This window comes from Salvelinus sp. IW2-2015, linkage group LG12 (assembly GCF_002910315.2).
Source record: "Salvelinus sp. IW2-2015 linkage group LG12, ASM291031v2, whole genome shotgun sequence".
NCBI lineage: Eukaryota > Metazoa > Chordata > Actinopteri > Salmoniformes > Salmonidae > Salvelinus > Salvelinus sp. IW2-2015.
Genome location: NC_036852.1, coordinates 1,970,459 through 1,985,090, shown reverse-complemented (window position 1 = coordinate 1,985,090; position 14,632 = coordinate 1,970,459). Strand labels below are relative to the sequence as shown.

At 41.8% G+C, this 14,632-nt stretch overlaps 3 protein-coding genes across 3 annotated transcripts in view; 2 read left to right on the top strand and 1 right to left on the bottom strand.

The window, feature by feature from the left end:
- The window catches only part of LOC112081175 (grancalcin), an 8,000-nt gene extending 4,449 nt beyond the window's left edge, over window positions 1-3,551 (top strand). Inside the window, exons 3-8 of the mRNA XM_024147351.2 lie at window positions 407-476; window positions 671-714; window positions 1,416-1,563; window positions 1,946-2,059; window positions 2,384-2,442; window positions 2,656-3,551. Of these exons, the coding sequence (XP_024003119.1) occupies window positions 407-476; window positions 671-714; window positions 1,416-1,563; window positions 1,946-2,059; window positions 2,384-2,442; window positions 2,656-2,682 (462 nt within the window). The 3' untranslated portion in view covers window positions 2,683-3,551. The remainder of the gene's footprint in view (window positions 1-406; window positions 477-670; window positions 715-1,415; window positions 1,564-1,945; window positions 2,060-2,383; window positions 2,443-2,655) is intronic.
- Window positions 1-14,632, top strand: part of LOC111970872 (T-box brain protein 1-like) — a 303,702-nt gene that overhangs the window by 96,763 nt on the left and 192,307 nt on the right. The window lies entirely within an intron of this gene.
- Window positions 3,543-14,632, bottom strand: part of LOC111971060 (voltage-gated inwardly rectifying potassium channel KCNH7) — a 95,137-nt gene continuing 84,047 nt past the window's right edge. Inside the window, exons 16-21 of the mRNA XM_070445865.1 lie at window positions 13,758-13,963; window positions 13,544-13,643; window positions 12,176-12,472; window positions 9,484-9,643; window positions 7,723-7,921; window positions 3,543-6,863 (exon numbers count right to left, since the gene is read on the bottom strand). Of these exons, the coding sequence (XP_070301966.1) occupies window positions 6,582-6,863; window positions 7,723-7,921; window positions 9,484-9,643; window positions 12,176-12,472; window positions 13,544-13,643; window positions 13,758-13,963 (1,244 nt within the window). The 3' untranslated portion in view covers window positions 3,543-6,581. The remainder of the gene's footprint in view (window positions 6,864-7,722; window positions 7,922-9,483; window positions 9,644-12,175; window positions 12,473-13,543; window positions 13,644-13,757; window positions 13,964-14,632) is intronic.

Below are 14,632 nucleotides of genomic sequence, written 5' to 3'. Positions count from 1 at the left end.
GCTTTACTTGGCTCATCGCGCTGTAGCGACTCCTTTTGGCAGGCCGGGCGCCTGCAGGCTGACTTCCTCCGACACATTGGTGCAGCTGGCTTCCGGGTTAAGCGGGCGAGTGTTAAGAAGCACGGCTTGGTGGGTCATGTTTCAGAGGACTCATGACTCGACCTTCGCCTCTCCCGAGTCCATTGGGGAGTTGCAGCGACGAGACAAGATCGCAATTGGATATCATGAGAAAAAGGGGGTGCAACATTACTGGTACATGCATGGTGATGTCATGGTTACACCACAAAGTTATCTCAAGACATTCAAGTCTTTTTTTTATTTTTTATTTTTTTTAAATTAAATTCACTGCACAGTAATGATAAGTTGTTGTTGGAGAGTAATCTTGCAGGGATATTCCTCTGTGCAGGATGGTGAGATTGATGCAGAGGAGCTTCAGAGGTGTCTTACACAGACTGGTATCAGTGGCACCTATACTCGTAAGTTCACACCGTCCCACCATCAAGGTTCACTTTGTGGTTCATAAATGATTAGATTATGTTGTGTGATGTTTTATGATTTGTGTATCCGGCGTTAATATAGTCTTTACAAAGATTTGTCACAGGTTTTCTGATTGGTATTGTCATTGTATGTTTGTTTTTCATTGTGATCATGGTTTCTCTTCTCCCAACAGCCTTCAGTTTGGAGACATGTAGAATCATGATCGCAATGCTGGATGTATCCTTTCTATGTCAAWGCATCTCTTGGACTGGGCCTCTGTCCAGTGTCATTGAAGTTTGTTTGGTATTGCACTTTGCTTCTTTGACTTGCTGGTGAAAAATGAATAGCAGTCATAAATGTTAATKAACTAATAAACCTAATGTGTCAGTGCTGAGTTCATTCTTCTCTTTTAACAGTTTAACAGGTGAGAAAGCTTTGAGCAGTAGGTGGCTTGGGATGATTCATTTGAATTCCCCTAAATTACTTCCTGGCTGCAGTATATTTCACACTTATACAAGGCCTAGTCTACTGGGTTCCATTCAGTATGCATTTGCCAATGAATTTGCAAGATGGAACTTGCCTCATGCTCCAGTTGCGTCATGCCTGTTGCTCCATGTTCAGAGGAAGTCCTGTTTCTCTCTGAACATGTTCATGCTTCTTATGTAGAGTAATAGACTTTACGACAAGGATGTACAACAGTCAGCATTTGCCGTTTGGGATGTTCTATATAATGTATTTTCAGATTAAGCACATGATACGATGTGTAAGTGGGCTGTATTGAGACAGAGGGTTACTTATGGAACTAATTCAGTCGCAGAAAGGTCAAGTTCTCCCACATTTACCACAACTCATCATATCCTGTGTGAGACCAGTTCACATGGCCGTTTTTAGTTTCTTACCTAACGAACAAAGTTAACCCTTAACTAACCTCCCACCAGAGAGACATGACCGGGAAGCTGGGCTTCAATGAGTTCAAGGAGCTGTTTGCTGCCCTGAGTAGCTGGAAGCAGAACTTCATGATGTTCGACCAGGACCGGAGTGGCACGGTGGAACCCCATGAGATGACCCAGTCCATCTCCGCTATGGGTGAGTCAGTGCTCTGTTAGGCTAATGATATGGGGCAGTCCATTCTGATAGGATGGCGACATGGGATAGTCCATTCTGCCATCCAAAGAGGGGCAGCGTTCCAGGGCCTGGTTCAGATGCAGCATCCGAAATGGGTTGGGAGGCTTGACTTCCTTAAATGATTTAAACCATTGATGATAGACTCCTACAATAATCCTAATTTTAGTGTAGCTGGAGATAATTTCAAGGTATTGGTCTGAGAGACCCTTCTTGATACAAAGTAGCTGGACAATTAGGCAAAGGCTGGTGTTTATGATCATTGTCAACTAAATGCAGTGGTGTCGATCCTAATACTATGTTGGCGTATGAATAATTGAATGCATGTTGTGATCTCTTACTACAGGCTACAGGATCAGCCCGCAAGCTCTGAACGCTGTTATCAAACGCTACAGCAAGGCTGGCCGGATCTACTTTGACGACTATGTGGCATGTGCTGTGAAGCTTCGCGCCCTCACAGGTAAGATGCTGACTTGGAGGCGGCACGTGACGATGTTTAACTTCAGTGTTTAAAAAAAAAACAACTCAACAGCATTTCACATTTCCTCACAATCCAGAGCTATGGGTTTCGTTATAAAATAACACAAATTCTGTCATTCACTGACATTTGACTCATTCAAAGCCATTATCTTTTGTGGTGTAATCTGTCTTGTTTTGTCCTGGTCTCTTTTGTGCATGTACATTCGTAGGCTCATTAGCACAGTGTCTCGCTGGGTATTGTAGTCCAATGAATGGCATTTAAATTTCACCTCTACACTGCCATCTTTACTATGTGTCTCCACAGAGAGCTTCAGGAGGAGAGACCAGATGCAGCAGGGGGCTGTCAACTTCCAATACGATGACGTAAGTGCAATTCAGGGCCGTGTTTAGTAGGCACACAACGGAAGAAAGTACCTCCCCGTTCCAGTGTTATCTGAACATGCATTTTTTAAATTTCCAGTTTTCCTCTTTCTCATTCCCCAGCCTGTAATGGGATTCCAAATAGCCTGTCCTGACATGCAAGTTATAGTAATTACATCAAAATGAGCTCATTTTCTCTTGATTTTCCTCCTGCAGTTTATCCTGTGTACAATGGCCATCTGAGTGGTGTGGCCTGGCCCGGCCCATCCCGTGCTGGAGTCAGAGGGAGGGGCACTTCAACCGGCAGTCTGGGGCTCGCTGACCACTTCCCCTAAATAATGGGATGGCACCAATCAATATTAGCCCAAAATTCTTAGGTTGAGTCCCATGACCAACTTAAAACGGGGAAGGAGGTTACAACAGAAACTGCTTGCTTGCCATAATGTCTGCCTTTCTTGTACAATGTGCAGATTTGCCAGATATCATATGGCGTGTTTCTAAATGTATCTGCTTGTTGTAAATTCTGTTGCTAACTGACAGTGGTAGATTTGAACAAAGAAAGGGATAGCAGAGATGTTACTGATCTTTACGATGGTTACTTTTGTGCCATTTACAATCTCTGATCATACGGTTTCCATATTCTTCCCCATCACTGTATATGTTCTGTTTTTATAACCACTATTGTTTTATAACCATTATTTAGGTGTGAATTACATTAAACACTCCGTACATTTTGAAGTATAGATGTATAATAATATTTTTATTACAAATATACAGTTATGCTGGCTTTGCCTTTTTTAAGGTAACTATATGCATCTCTTGATTTGAATGAAATGTGGCCTAATGCAATACACAAGTTAAACATTAGGGCATCCACAAATATATGAATAACCTGCACTGTGTTGTAAACATGCACTGTTATTCCTTCGCAAAGAAAAGCATGCATTAACTACCACCAACAATTATGTCTACAACTTTTTTTGTGATAACCTGTATTTTCATAGTTCAGGGTGAAATATTTCTCAGACATGTAGTTAAGTGCTTTGTGACCATTGGGGCATTCATCAGTGATATTGGTGTTATTCACAACACAATAAACTCAGTTTGTAGTCCGTATGCATTCTGTTTATTAATTTATACAATTACACAAATGGTTTTCATCAATATATGTACACAATATATTACATTTCTTTAAATACAGTATATTCAAGGACAAACATTCATATCAGCTGTTAAGTGTTGCATTGTATAAAATACAGTGGCAAACATTTAAAAAAATGCATAAAAACAATTGTGAACAGCACTAGATTTAAAAAGTGAAATTTCTCTAGTAAAGCACACATTTTTTTGTTTAATTTCTGTGCAAAAGTGTGACCTTTGAAAAGTTCATTGGGGCACTCTTCAGGTATTGGACATGTCATGTTTCAGCTACTTTGTATAGCATCTGTGCTCTGGAAAGATTATACTCGAAACACCGTAGCTTGTTTTGCCAGGGTTATGTGTGTTTCAGCCCAGCCGTGGTGGGTTTTAAAACAGATCGAGTAGTCGTGGCCACTTAACTGGCATTACAATGACATGGAGCAAAGGACCTGTGCCCTCCGAAAAGGCTTATAGCTGTGTATGGGCACAACTCATAGCATAGGGCCGGTACGATCTGAAATTAAAGGTAGACTCCGCAATATGTCGTATTGCTGAGTCTGCCTTTAATTCAAACCCAACTAAGTACTGCTACAAAACATACATAGCTATAGTATTCCTAATGAATATGACTTCCCTAGATTCCATTTGCCCTGACAAAGTTATTAGTACATCTGTTAATTGCTACATATGGGAGCATGATATGTGTTTTTCATAATGTATCTCACTCACTTCGTGGGCTGATACACAATTGAACCAAAACACATAAAAAAATTATGGAAAATCAAGTGTTCTCTTATAGAAATAATGGGTCTATTTATTCATGATAAATTCATGATAAATCACAAACACGTTTTGAAATCTGTTAAAACAAATTGCCAGCTGATGTCGATCCATGCAATACCACATATCTGACTATGTTTGTGTTTGTGTAAAATAAGTCATAAAACTAAAATGACTTAATTTGTGACATGCAGAATCTGTCCATATTCAATACATTTACATTGCTGACTGTTGAATGCATATTATTCAGCTGAATAAATGTGTTTAGGACGTTTGTGAAGGCTAATGTAGGTTAGAAAAAACTAAGGCTAACGAGGGTTAAGCTGCTAGCTCGGCCTGAATCTCTACGTTGTCGGTTTCTGACACCGTCTCAGCATTGATTTTGTCACTTGGTTAGACAGTAATAAAATCTGCATTCTTGGAATATAAATGGAAGCCCCTAAACATGCATGGAAAGAAGAGTTGAAGCTTAAAGATTGTGGGGTACAGTACTTATGAAAGGTATTAATTAAAGGTAGACTCAGCGGGTTTACTTCCTGCTTATAGACAACAACAGAATCAAATCTGTCAAACTGCTACTATTGGCTCTTCCTTTGCATGATTGGCAATAGACAATAGTGGCAGATTACAATGTTGTAGTTGATTTCTGAAACGAGGATGTTTGTATGAGGATATACTGCTATGTCTACTGTACCTTTAAATAATTGGTTACATGTAACTACTCAATAACTAGTAAGGAAAATGAAATAGAATTTGGCCTGATTCCTCTTATTACAATTCAAAAAAGATATCTGAGCAATTCATCTTTTGAGAGTTGCTATTCATTGTAGTTTTCTACATCTGAACAGGTAATGTTGCTTTACAACTCCTGTTATACAATGATATGCATTTCGTTAAGTGCAGGCCCTTTCAAGAGAGAAGTGATCCTGCACATCGATTACATATATGAAAAATAATCATTAGTCCACCCTGTTCATGCCTCTTTGTGTGTGTAGTTACAGTAATAAATAGTTTTTAATACAATACCAAAAAACATACTTTTGTATAGCTCATAAATATGCATACACTTCCCATTAAATTCTTTTTTGACAATATTTTCAATAGTAAAACATATTCAGTGATTCAGGGAGGAAAGTAGCTATATTAAGTGGATAAGTATCTCTTTTGTAAATTCAAATATACAGTAGAGTCCATTTGCATGTATATTTTTTTTTACAAGAATACAGAACTTGAAGTACAGTCTTTTAGTTTCTGTTTTAGTTCATGCCGTACAAGTTTTAAAGACTTTTGGGTATGTACCCGTGCTAATTTCTAGTCATTAATCAAATATGTATATTATTCATGTGTGTAAATTAATGTTTTAATGTTATCGTTATTGCTTTCATGGCCCCATGAAAGAGACTTGTGGTGCAAAGTGATTACAAATAATCTCTCTCAGGAATACTTTAGCAGTGTAAGGGATACTTCGTATAAGAGCTTTCCCAACCATTTAAATCATATTCATTTGCATATCTGTGTATTTATAATCTAATAGAAGATGCATTTTACATAGTGGTTCTTTGTCTCTTCTGATCAGATGACTTTTTGAAAGACAAGTTGACGGTAGGTACTTAGGCACAATATATGATGAAATATTTGTATATATAATGTCGGACGTGGAGATTGTTAATTAGCCAAATACATTACATGGTGTCTGTTTGATAAGGTCATTAATGCGATGAGTTTAAAACTGCACACTTATTTTCAGATTGAAAATGCCTTTGAAAGAGAGTTCCAAGTGGCTTTGTCCCCATCGATTGGGAATAACTATAGAACGGATACTCATTACTCTGAAAGCATGCCGACCTCACACCATGACTGTGCAGTGCATGAGATGGGTTGTGTTTTGACCATGCAACAGAAAACACTTCCAAGACATGCATTTTTCTTTCTTGGAAGAACAAGCATGTTAGGTGCCTTTGTGTTGCTGGCAGTGTTACATCTGAAATATGTACATGGTAGATAATTACAGATGTTAGTAATATACAGTAGAAATACCGCTGTATAAATGTACTTTATAACACATCTAAATCAGAGATCGGCAGAAAATATTGGAAAAGGAGTGGAAGGAAGTCGACAGTATTCTTTGCATATACAGTCTCCTTCTAAGACCCTGAGTCAAACTTTGAGAGAAGTCCTAGTTTTCCGTAGTGAGAAAAAGGGGCGCAGGCAGGCGAAAGGGCCTACTTTCCCAGAAGCCCAGGGTCGGATACCGGCCTGTGGAGTCCTGACGTTTCTGAATTTTCAGGTGATGCGTCGGGGAGCGAGGCTTGTCTGGCGGAGGGGAAGAGGGCTCTAGGTTGTTGTTGTTTCTCCGGAGAGTCAATTTTGTTTTGTGTGTGTCTGGGCTCTGTGTCCTTCTCTAGCAGTCCCGCCTTGAGGTCCTTTTCCGGGGGCATTTCCGTGGGACCCTGGCCTGACATGGATTCTTTGGATTTGTTCAGAGGCTTCTCCATGTCAGGATTCTGTGAAGCAGTAAGCACAACCTGGTCTCAGAGCAAAATGTATTATATTCAAAAAAATCTGTGCCACTCCATTTAGTATGATATGTTACTTTAAGTTAGGTTACATTACATTGGCCGACCAATGTAATAACGGTCGTACAATAAAATAATTGCTTGACGTATAGTATCCTACGTCTTGATTGCATTTTACCCGTTTAGTATGATATATTATGTTTGACTGCTTTAGTATGATATGCTACATTAGGTTAGGGGTTAAGGTTCAGGGTTAGGAGTTAGGTTATTGGGTTAGGGGAAGTGTTAGTGAACATGCTAATTAGTGACAAAGTCGCTAAAAAGTAGTAAGTAGTTGTTATATATAATTATTTAAAATACAAAAGTTGTCCGTGATGAGGTTTGAATATGCAATATTTAGGTTGCTAGGCATTCCTTTCGTTTTTGTCTAAAGTAATTTACTGTCCGTACCAAACGTAACATATCATGCTAATTTGAGTGTCCCGGATTTACGTTTACTATGTTATGTATAGTCAATGTAATGTACCCTAACATAAAGTAACATATCACACTAAATGGAGTGGCACGGATTTTAGTCAAATATAATACGTTTTGCTCTGAGACCAGGCTGGTCAGCAAACCGAGAACAAACAACTTCAGGCAGGGATATTGACTTCTGTAGTATCCAATACACACATAGTGATACTGTAACCATCCTTCAGTATACAGAACAGACAGTGATAATGCACCTATAGACCAGTATATAGACAGGGGAGTGTAATGTGCCTAGCCAGTATATACAGAGCCATTATGCATAACACAGTATACAGCTCTGAGGGCTAGTGTAGACTTGGCTGGTTCAGTATACCTGAGCCAGTGGTGAAGCAGGGTTGAGGCTGTGTTGAGGCTCTGTGATCCTGATGGCAGAAACAGGCTGCACCCTGATGGCAGGCCTCTGGTACTTTGGGCTGGAGGTGACGATGCTGTAGGCCGGGGGAACCACGGTGCTCTGCCTTTGCAGTAGCTGGAGGATGGCCTTGATGTCTGACGTCATCTGGGACTCGAGCCTGGATGGTGGGTGGGGAGAGTCAGGGAGACAGCGTAAGGGGTGGGAAGCTTGCGATTCACATGCGTCACTCACATTTTTTAAATAAATCTGCCACGGACGTCAATGCGTGATTTTTTGGTAAAAGTCTGAGCAGCTTAAAATAGGTCCTTAGTGTATTAGCTATGTATTAGCTTAAGCTACTGTAGGTTTCGTTTTATGCATGTGTCTTGTATTGGGAGAGCGCAGTCAGTAATACTCAATGAAAACACTAGAGGGAGCCTATAGCACAGCTTTATCTGTTTCAGACCTTTCCACCCCAAACAAAATGTCATCACAATTAATTTTTATGTGTGCTTCTCTATTTTGTGAATGATAATTTCTTGATTTTTCTCCAGTTTTGCATACAACACCTTCAAGGTATCGAAAAGCTAATATTGAAATATATCACTTTAATGGATTTATTTCCAATGACAAACACACAGACCTGTGTACTGTATCTAGAAACGGCACACCCATACTGCCTTCAGAGCACTGCGGACAGAGAACAAGACAGTGTTTGTCACAGTTGCTGTTGAGCCGTAAGACAATCTGAGTCGATCAACACCCCCGGCAGGCGTGCTCCAGCTAGATGAGGCAGGGTAGTGTGGGCGCCATGTCTGTAAAGTGGCCAGGCGTCTGCCCATTACCTCCCTAAAGCAGGAGAAATGAGAGCGACGTACGCCTGCAAAGAGCCTGAGGTGGCCAGTCTGTAACCGCCACTTCCAGTGGAAGAAGGGATATGGAGAGGGAAGATATCCACATCTAGATGTGTATAAGAGACAGGTGTTTTGAGAGTCTCATAGAGAGGGGAAGAGAAAATGAGAGAGAAAGGGAGAGGGGAAAAAGAGAAATAAAAAGAGAAAGCGATGTAGGGAAAACAAGAAAATGAAAGGAACGAATGAAAAACGAGAATAGGCTATATAAAGATGGAACATATATATATATATATATATATATATAGAGAGAGAGAGAGAGAGAGAGAGAGAGAGAGAGAGAGAGAGAGAGAGAGAGAGAGAGAGAAATAAAAAGAGAAAGAAATAAAAAGAGAAAGAGTCGGACTGACTCAGAGGCCTCCTCCCACTTTTTAGCTGATGTGACCCCTCCCTCAGTCTGCTGTTGCCCCGCACCACCTCCCAACCCTCCCCTCCAAACTCTGCCGTGACGTCTGCTGTCTTTGTGTTGCGATTGCATCTCACGGGCGTCAGCTAAAAATAGGCGATGCTGTCTGCTGTCTGTAGCAGCTGGATCCCTTCCATGCAGAACGTATGCAGAAGTCAACTCTGTGTTATATAGTGAGCCTTACTTTACAAGCAATGATTCACAGTGGACCGTGGATGTGTACGGTAAACCCAGTTGTATTCTGATGGCTGTTGTACTGGAAAAACCTTGCTGTGTATCTAGTCTATAGTGTAGTGGGATGTAGTGATAGATGGGCTAGGGTTATTTGAAGACGGTGTAGTCTGTTTACCACCAGAACGGCTTGGTTAAAGTTGTGTTTTTTTTATGGCGAATTGCGATCAGAATTTCGCATCTCCCCTTCACCTGTTTAGATGCTCTTGCAGCAGGTCCAGACGTTGCTCCACCTCTCCGTAGGTGTTGTCCGGCTCACTGTCCTCCTCTCCGACCCCACTTCGGGAGTCCTGGGCCGACTCCTCCAGGACCTCCCTGGGCCGCACGCACCCCCACTCCTCCCCACGCAGGTCTAGACACACACATGCACAAACACATACCATTATATATACAACTAAATCACAGCACCAATCATTTCCCACAGAACATCGAATCCTTTTTAGTTAGGTATGATCCTTTGCCAACAATATTGTCTGATGACCGTAGAGGTTTGAGAAGGTACAGAGTACTAACCACCAACACTGACTAGATAGCAATCACTCATCCATACCAGTCCTGTCAAAGGCTACCATTTAATTGATCAATGGGTACATTGGGCCCCACTGTATAACCAGCAGTTATAGCATCAGTCACTCTCTCACTCACATTATTCCCTGGCTGTTAGAAACTGTAATGGCAGCACTGTGTCCAGAATCATTTCTCCCTCAGGCACAAAAAAAGTTGGTCTAGCCTTTCACAGCTACTGAGTGGGTGTCGATAGGAATACAACACACCTGATAGATGTCTACCACAGTGTTATATCGCTATAATGCCAACAATGTTCTTCAGTCCTAGTACTGTGGACCCACAGGGGTGCACCGTTTTGTTCTAGCCCAGCACTAGCAAACCTGATATAGAAAGAAATACCACAATCATCCAGCCCTTGATTCTTAAATCAGGTGTGTTAGTGCAGGGCTAGAAGTAAAGCCTGCACCTTTGTTGGTTCAAATTCCAGTCCCTGGGTACCCCAAAAGGTTGCATATGTTTGTTGTAGCCCAGCAGTAAAACAACCAATTCAACTAACCAACGTCTAGATATGTAGATGTGCTACTGCTGGCCTAGAACAATTATGTACTCTAACCTTAACCCAGTGCAAGGCTAGAGAAACACTGAGTTACCACTAGAAACCTCAGCCACAATGTCAACACTGGCTATGTCGTAACAATTCATGAAAACAAAAATGTTATTTTTGGTCTTAATTTAAGGTTAGGGTTAGGCATTAGGGTTAGCAGTGTGGTTAGGGTCAAGGTTAGGTTTAAAATCAGATTTTAAGTGGAGAAATTGTAGAAATAGGCAGGGTTTATGAATTTGTGGCTGTGGTGACTAGTGATGACCGAAGCACTGCACTAGACTCAGTGATTGAGTTGATCATGCTTGGAAGATAGCTTTTACAGTAATGAAAGATGTCAAGAACAGAAGCTACCATTTATTTTGCCTCCATGCTGGGGTGATTACAGGAATCAATATCCAGCGGGTAACACTGCCTGCCTCCTACTCAAACCAGGAATCATCATCATCCGCTTAAGAACTGAATTACAGCATATTACTCTCAAATCACCACATGCTGACAGGAATGTTCATCACGGAGCGCAATACTCTCGAGACGCAAATAGAAACGTGTAATTTCATTTTGCCAATTGTTATTGTTACAGTGGCTACGTGCATATCGAGGCAGTTTTAATCATTTTTACCACATTGATGTTAACATATTAAAAAAGTAGTTGAGGATTTTACAAAGAAAGTAGTTATGTTAGGAATAATTATTTGTGAAAGTCGTGTTTGGGGGAGTAGAGAAAGTGTGTGTGTGTCTGTGTGTGTGTGTGTCATAGGTGTGTAGGGCTGATAAACAAAGCATAAACAAACAAGCTAAGCTCATGATCTCTTTCACAAGCTGGTCACCATAGGTCATGCCATTTCTAATGCCAACCAGGCATCAACAAGGTAATGAGCTGGCATCTGGTGGCAAATTGGCGAGGGATAAAACAGAGGATTTTCCAACAAACCTGTAAGAGTGCCAGGTCTTAAATGAACCTATGGCCTGTAAGAAGCCAGCCTCACCAGTCCTTCTGTCTTCTTCTTACTCTCCAGAAGAAAATGGTCTGGGATCAGTGCTAGGATTGACCATGTAGGGCCTGAGGTTTTCCTGACCATGTTTCCTAACCAGGGAAAACTCCTGGCCCCAGGAGCTTTATTCTATTTTCATAGCTAGTTTACCTCCTGTTTTGCTTGGTTTTAGATGACGCCTTAACACTGTGCTAGAACAGTACAACAATAGATCCTGTGTCATTCGAAGCACTCTGCTTTAATATTAGCATTGATGCATTTTCTACCACTGAATAACAGTATATAATAACAGTAAATGAAAACATCTAACAGAGTTTGTTCGAAAACCTGCATTTCCAGACCAATGACCCTGGTTGGTTGTCAGATATAAATAATCCTCTTATAATGGTAGTTGCCGTGGCGATGAGCCCTAATCCTTGTTTGGATTTTTAATATGTGTGACATCCTGCTCCAGTGGCCCAGGGTAATTTCCTTTTTCCCAAATTAATTACAGTACAGTTACTCAATATTCTGTAGAAAATGGCTTGAAAGGACATGTCTTGTCGTGTGACCATTGCTTGTTTTGGGCCCTCTGGCATCGGTGCTATGCTACCCATACACTCACTGAAGGTTTCTGGTATGGACATTTTACCAGGTCGTTATTGCAAGATAACATTTGTTATTTTGATATTTTAAGGCGTATGGAGCTCATTTGAATTGGTGTGTCAGCTTTTGGTCTAGCCAAAATGGCCTAGTCATTAAAATCATTGTTGTAGGGATCTTTAGAGGCTTCTAACTGTACCTTTATAAGACTGGTTCCTCTCCACATTGTCTCCTCCTCCCGACGCGTCCGGAACAACGTCCCCCAGCCCAAGTCCCAAGGTGTGGTCCCTCACCAAGGGGTAACCCTGCCCCCCCGAGCACAGAGGCCTCTGCTCCTCCCCCTCCCCTCCCTCCTCCTCGACTTCTTCATCTTCCCTCTCCTCCTCTGAGTCTCTCCTCTCCTCCACCACGGTGGCTACAGCCTGGGAGGAGGGGAAGAGCTGCCTGTCCCGCTCACCACCGTCGCAGAACACCGACGTCTCTTTGATCTGGGTCCCTGTGGGGAAGGAGGAGGGCAATCAGGGTGAGTGTGCCTGTGCGTGCGTGTGGGCATGCATGCATGTGTGTGTGTAGGATCTAATGTGTGTGTGTGCATCCATGCATGTCTGTGTGTGTGTGTGTGTGCGTGCATGCGTGTGTGAGTGAGTGAGTGTGTGTTGGAGGAACACTGGGTTCTTTGTTACAGACAGCTCCTCTGGGAGGCAGCAGCTCGGCAGAACAAACAATAGGAAGGTGTCACGCTCTAAACGGTCCCCACCAGATCTGCTGCTGCCTCAGAGCCTTGCTGTCGTAAAGATACTTTATATATTTCATTGTGTGCTTGCAACTTTGCCTTTACAGAAGCAAGGGGAAGGTGAGCAGAGAGGGAAACTGTCAGTAAATTTGAAGGAAAATAGTACAGGAGAGATAACAGGAGAAAGAAAAAAAAGTACAGGAGAGATAACATCCAATGGCATGCATTGAAGGATATGATATGGCTGAAAATGTAGAACATTAATTGCCACACTTTTAATGTGGTATATTCTGTCTGAATTAGACAAAAACACATTTGGACAATCTACAGTACAGGTCAACATGACATGGTGGGAGAGGGGTTTATTTTAGGAGATGGAACTGTATTCTGAAAAACCGTAACCATGGTGACCAATTTAATTAGTTTGAATGGATACCAAACTGTTGAGTGGTGTGTTGCAACAATGCCTCCCAACTTACAGAGCCCTTAGAGGCCATATTAAAACTATTCCCTGTGTAGGAATACAGTCTTCTCAAACTTGGAGACACTTCCATGAAAGCAGGTATCCTAGCGGTAAGTGTTGGGCCAGTACCTGAAAGGTCGCTGGTTCGAATCCCAGAGCCAACAAGCTGTTTTTTTCTTATTTTCTTCTCAATGTGCCCTTGAGCAAGGCACTTACCCGTAACCCTATTTAACCATAATTGCTCCTTTAAGTCACTCTGGATAAGAGTGTCTCCTAAATAACTAAAATGCATGATATTGTATAAAACAGGCTGGCTCAGTTGAAATGAACTGCTTTGAAAAAGAGTAGCCGTAAAAACCACCTCAACTCACCTGCGGAAGATTTCCTCTTGTTAGTGAGCCTTCTTCTGCATTTGATGTCATCCCCATCAGAATCACTGGGGTAGGGGTAGACTGACTCTGCATTCTGAGGCTGCGTACAAGAAAATACACCCCTTACAATTGCATCTGTACTGCCTAACGATCGCATGGTCCATCCGTCCTCATTCATCCATCTGTTTCTGTCTGTCCGTCCGTCTGTATTTACCTTGCCGCTCTCGTCTCGGAGGTTAAAGGTCAGCTCCAGATTGCTGAGGAAGTAGTCGGCGAACTCGGGGTACATGTCAAGCACCTCCAGGATCTCCTCCCTGTGGATGGTGTGCAGGTCACAGTAGCTGAGCGCCCGCACGTCCGCGTTGGCCTTCCCCGGCTTGGCGTACAGGTGGATCATCTCCCCAAAGATGTCATTCTTCCCTGGAAGAGAGAGAGAATGAGGAGGGAGGGGGAGAAAACGAGAGGGAGGGAGGAGAGAGGGAGAGAGGAGGGGAGGTAGAGAGATGAAAGGGAGAGGGAGGTAGGGAAGAGAGAGGGGGAGTGGGTAGAGAGATAAAGGGGGAGAGGTAAATGGAAGGGAGAGCGGGAGAAAGAAAGATAAAGGTTTGATAATCATGATGAAATATAACATGCACATAATGACACACATGCCTTGACCCACAAACAGCTGAACCACCTGGTGTATTACCCCATAATGCAGCTCAGCTGTCTTTTGAGGTCATCTAACAGTGCATTAGGATAAGTGTGCAGACCCCTTTTCCACATTTTGTTACGTTACAGCCTTATTCTAAAATATATATTTTTTATCACATCAATCTACACACAATACCCCATAATGACAAAGCGAAAACAGGTTTTTAGAAATTTTAGCAAATGTATTAAAAATAAAAAACAGAAATGCCTTATTTACATAAGTATTCAGACCCTTTGCTAATAGACGTGAAATTGAGCTCAGGTGCATCCTGTTTCCATTGATCATCCTTGAGATATTTCTACATCTTGATTGGAGTCCACCTGTGGTAAATTCAATTGATTGGACATGATTTGGAAAGGCACACACCTGTCTATATAAGGTCCCACAGTTNAAGT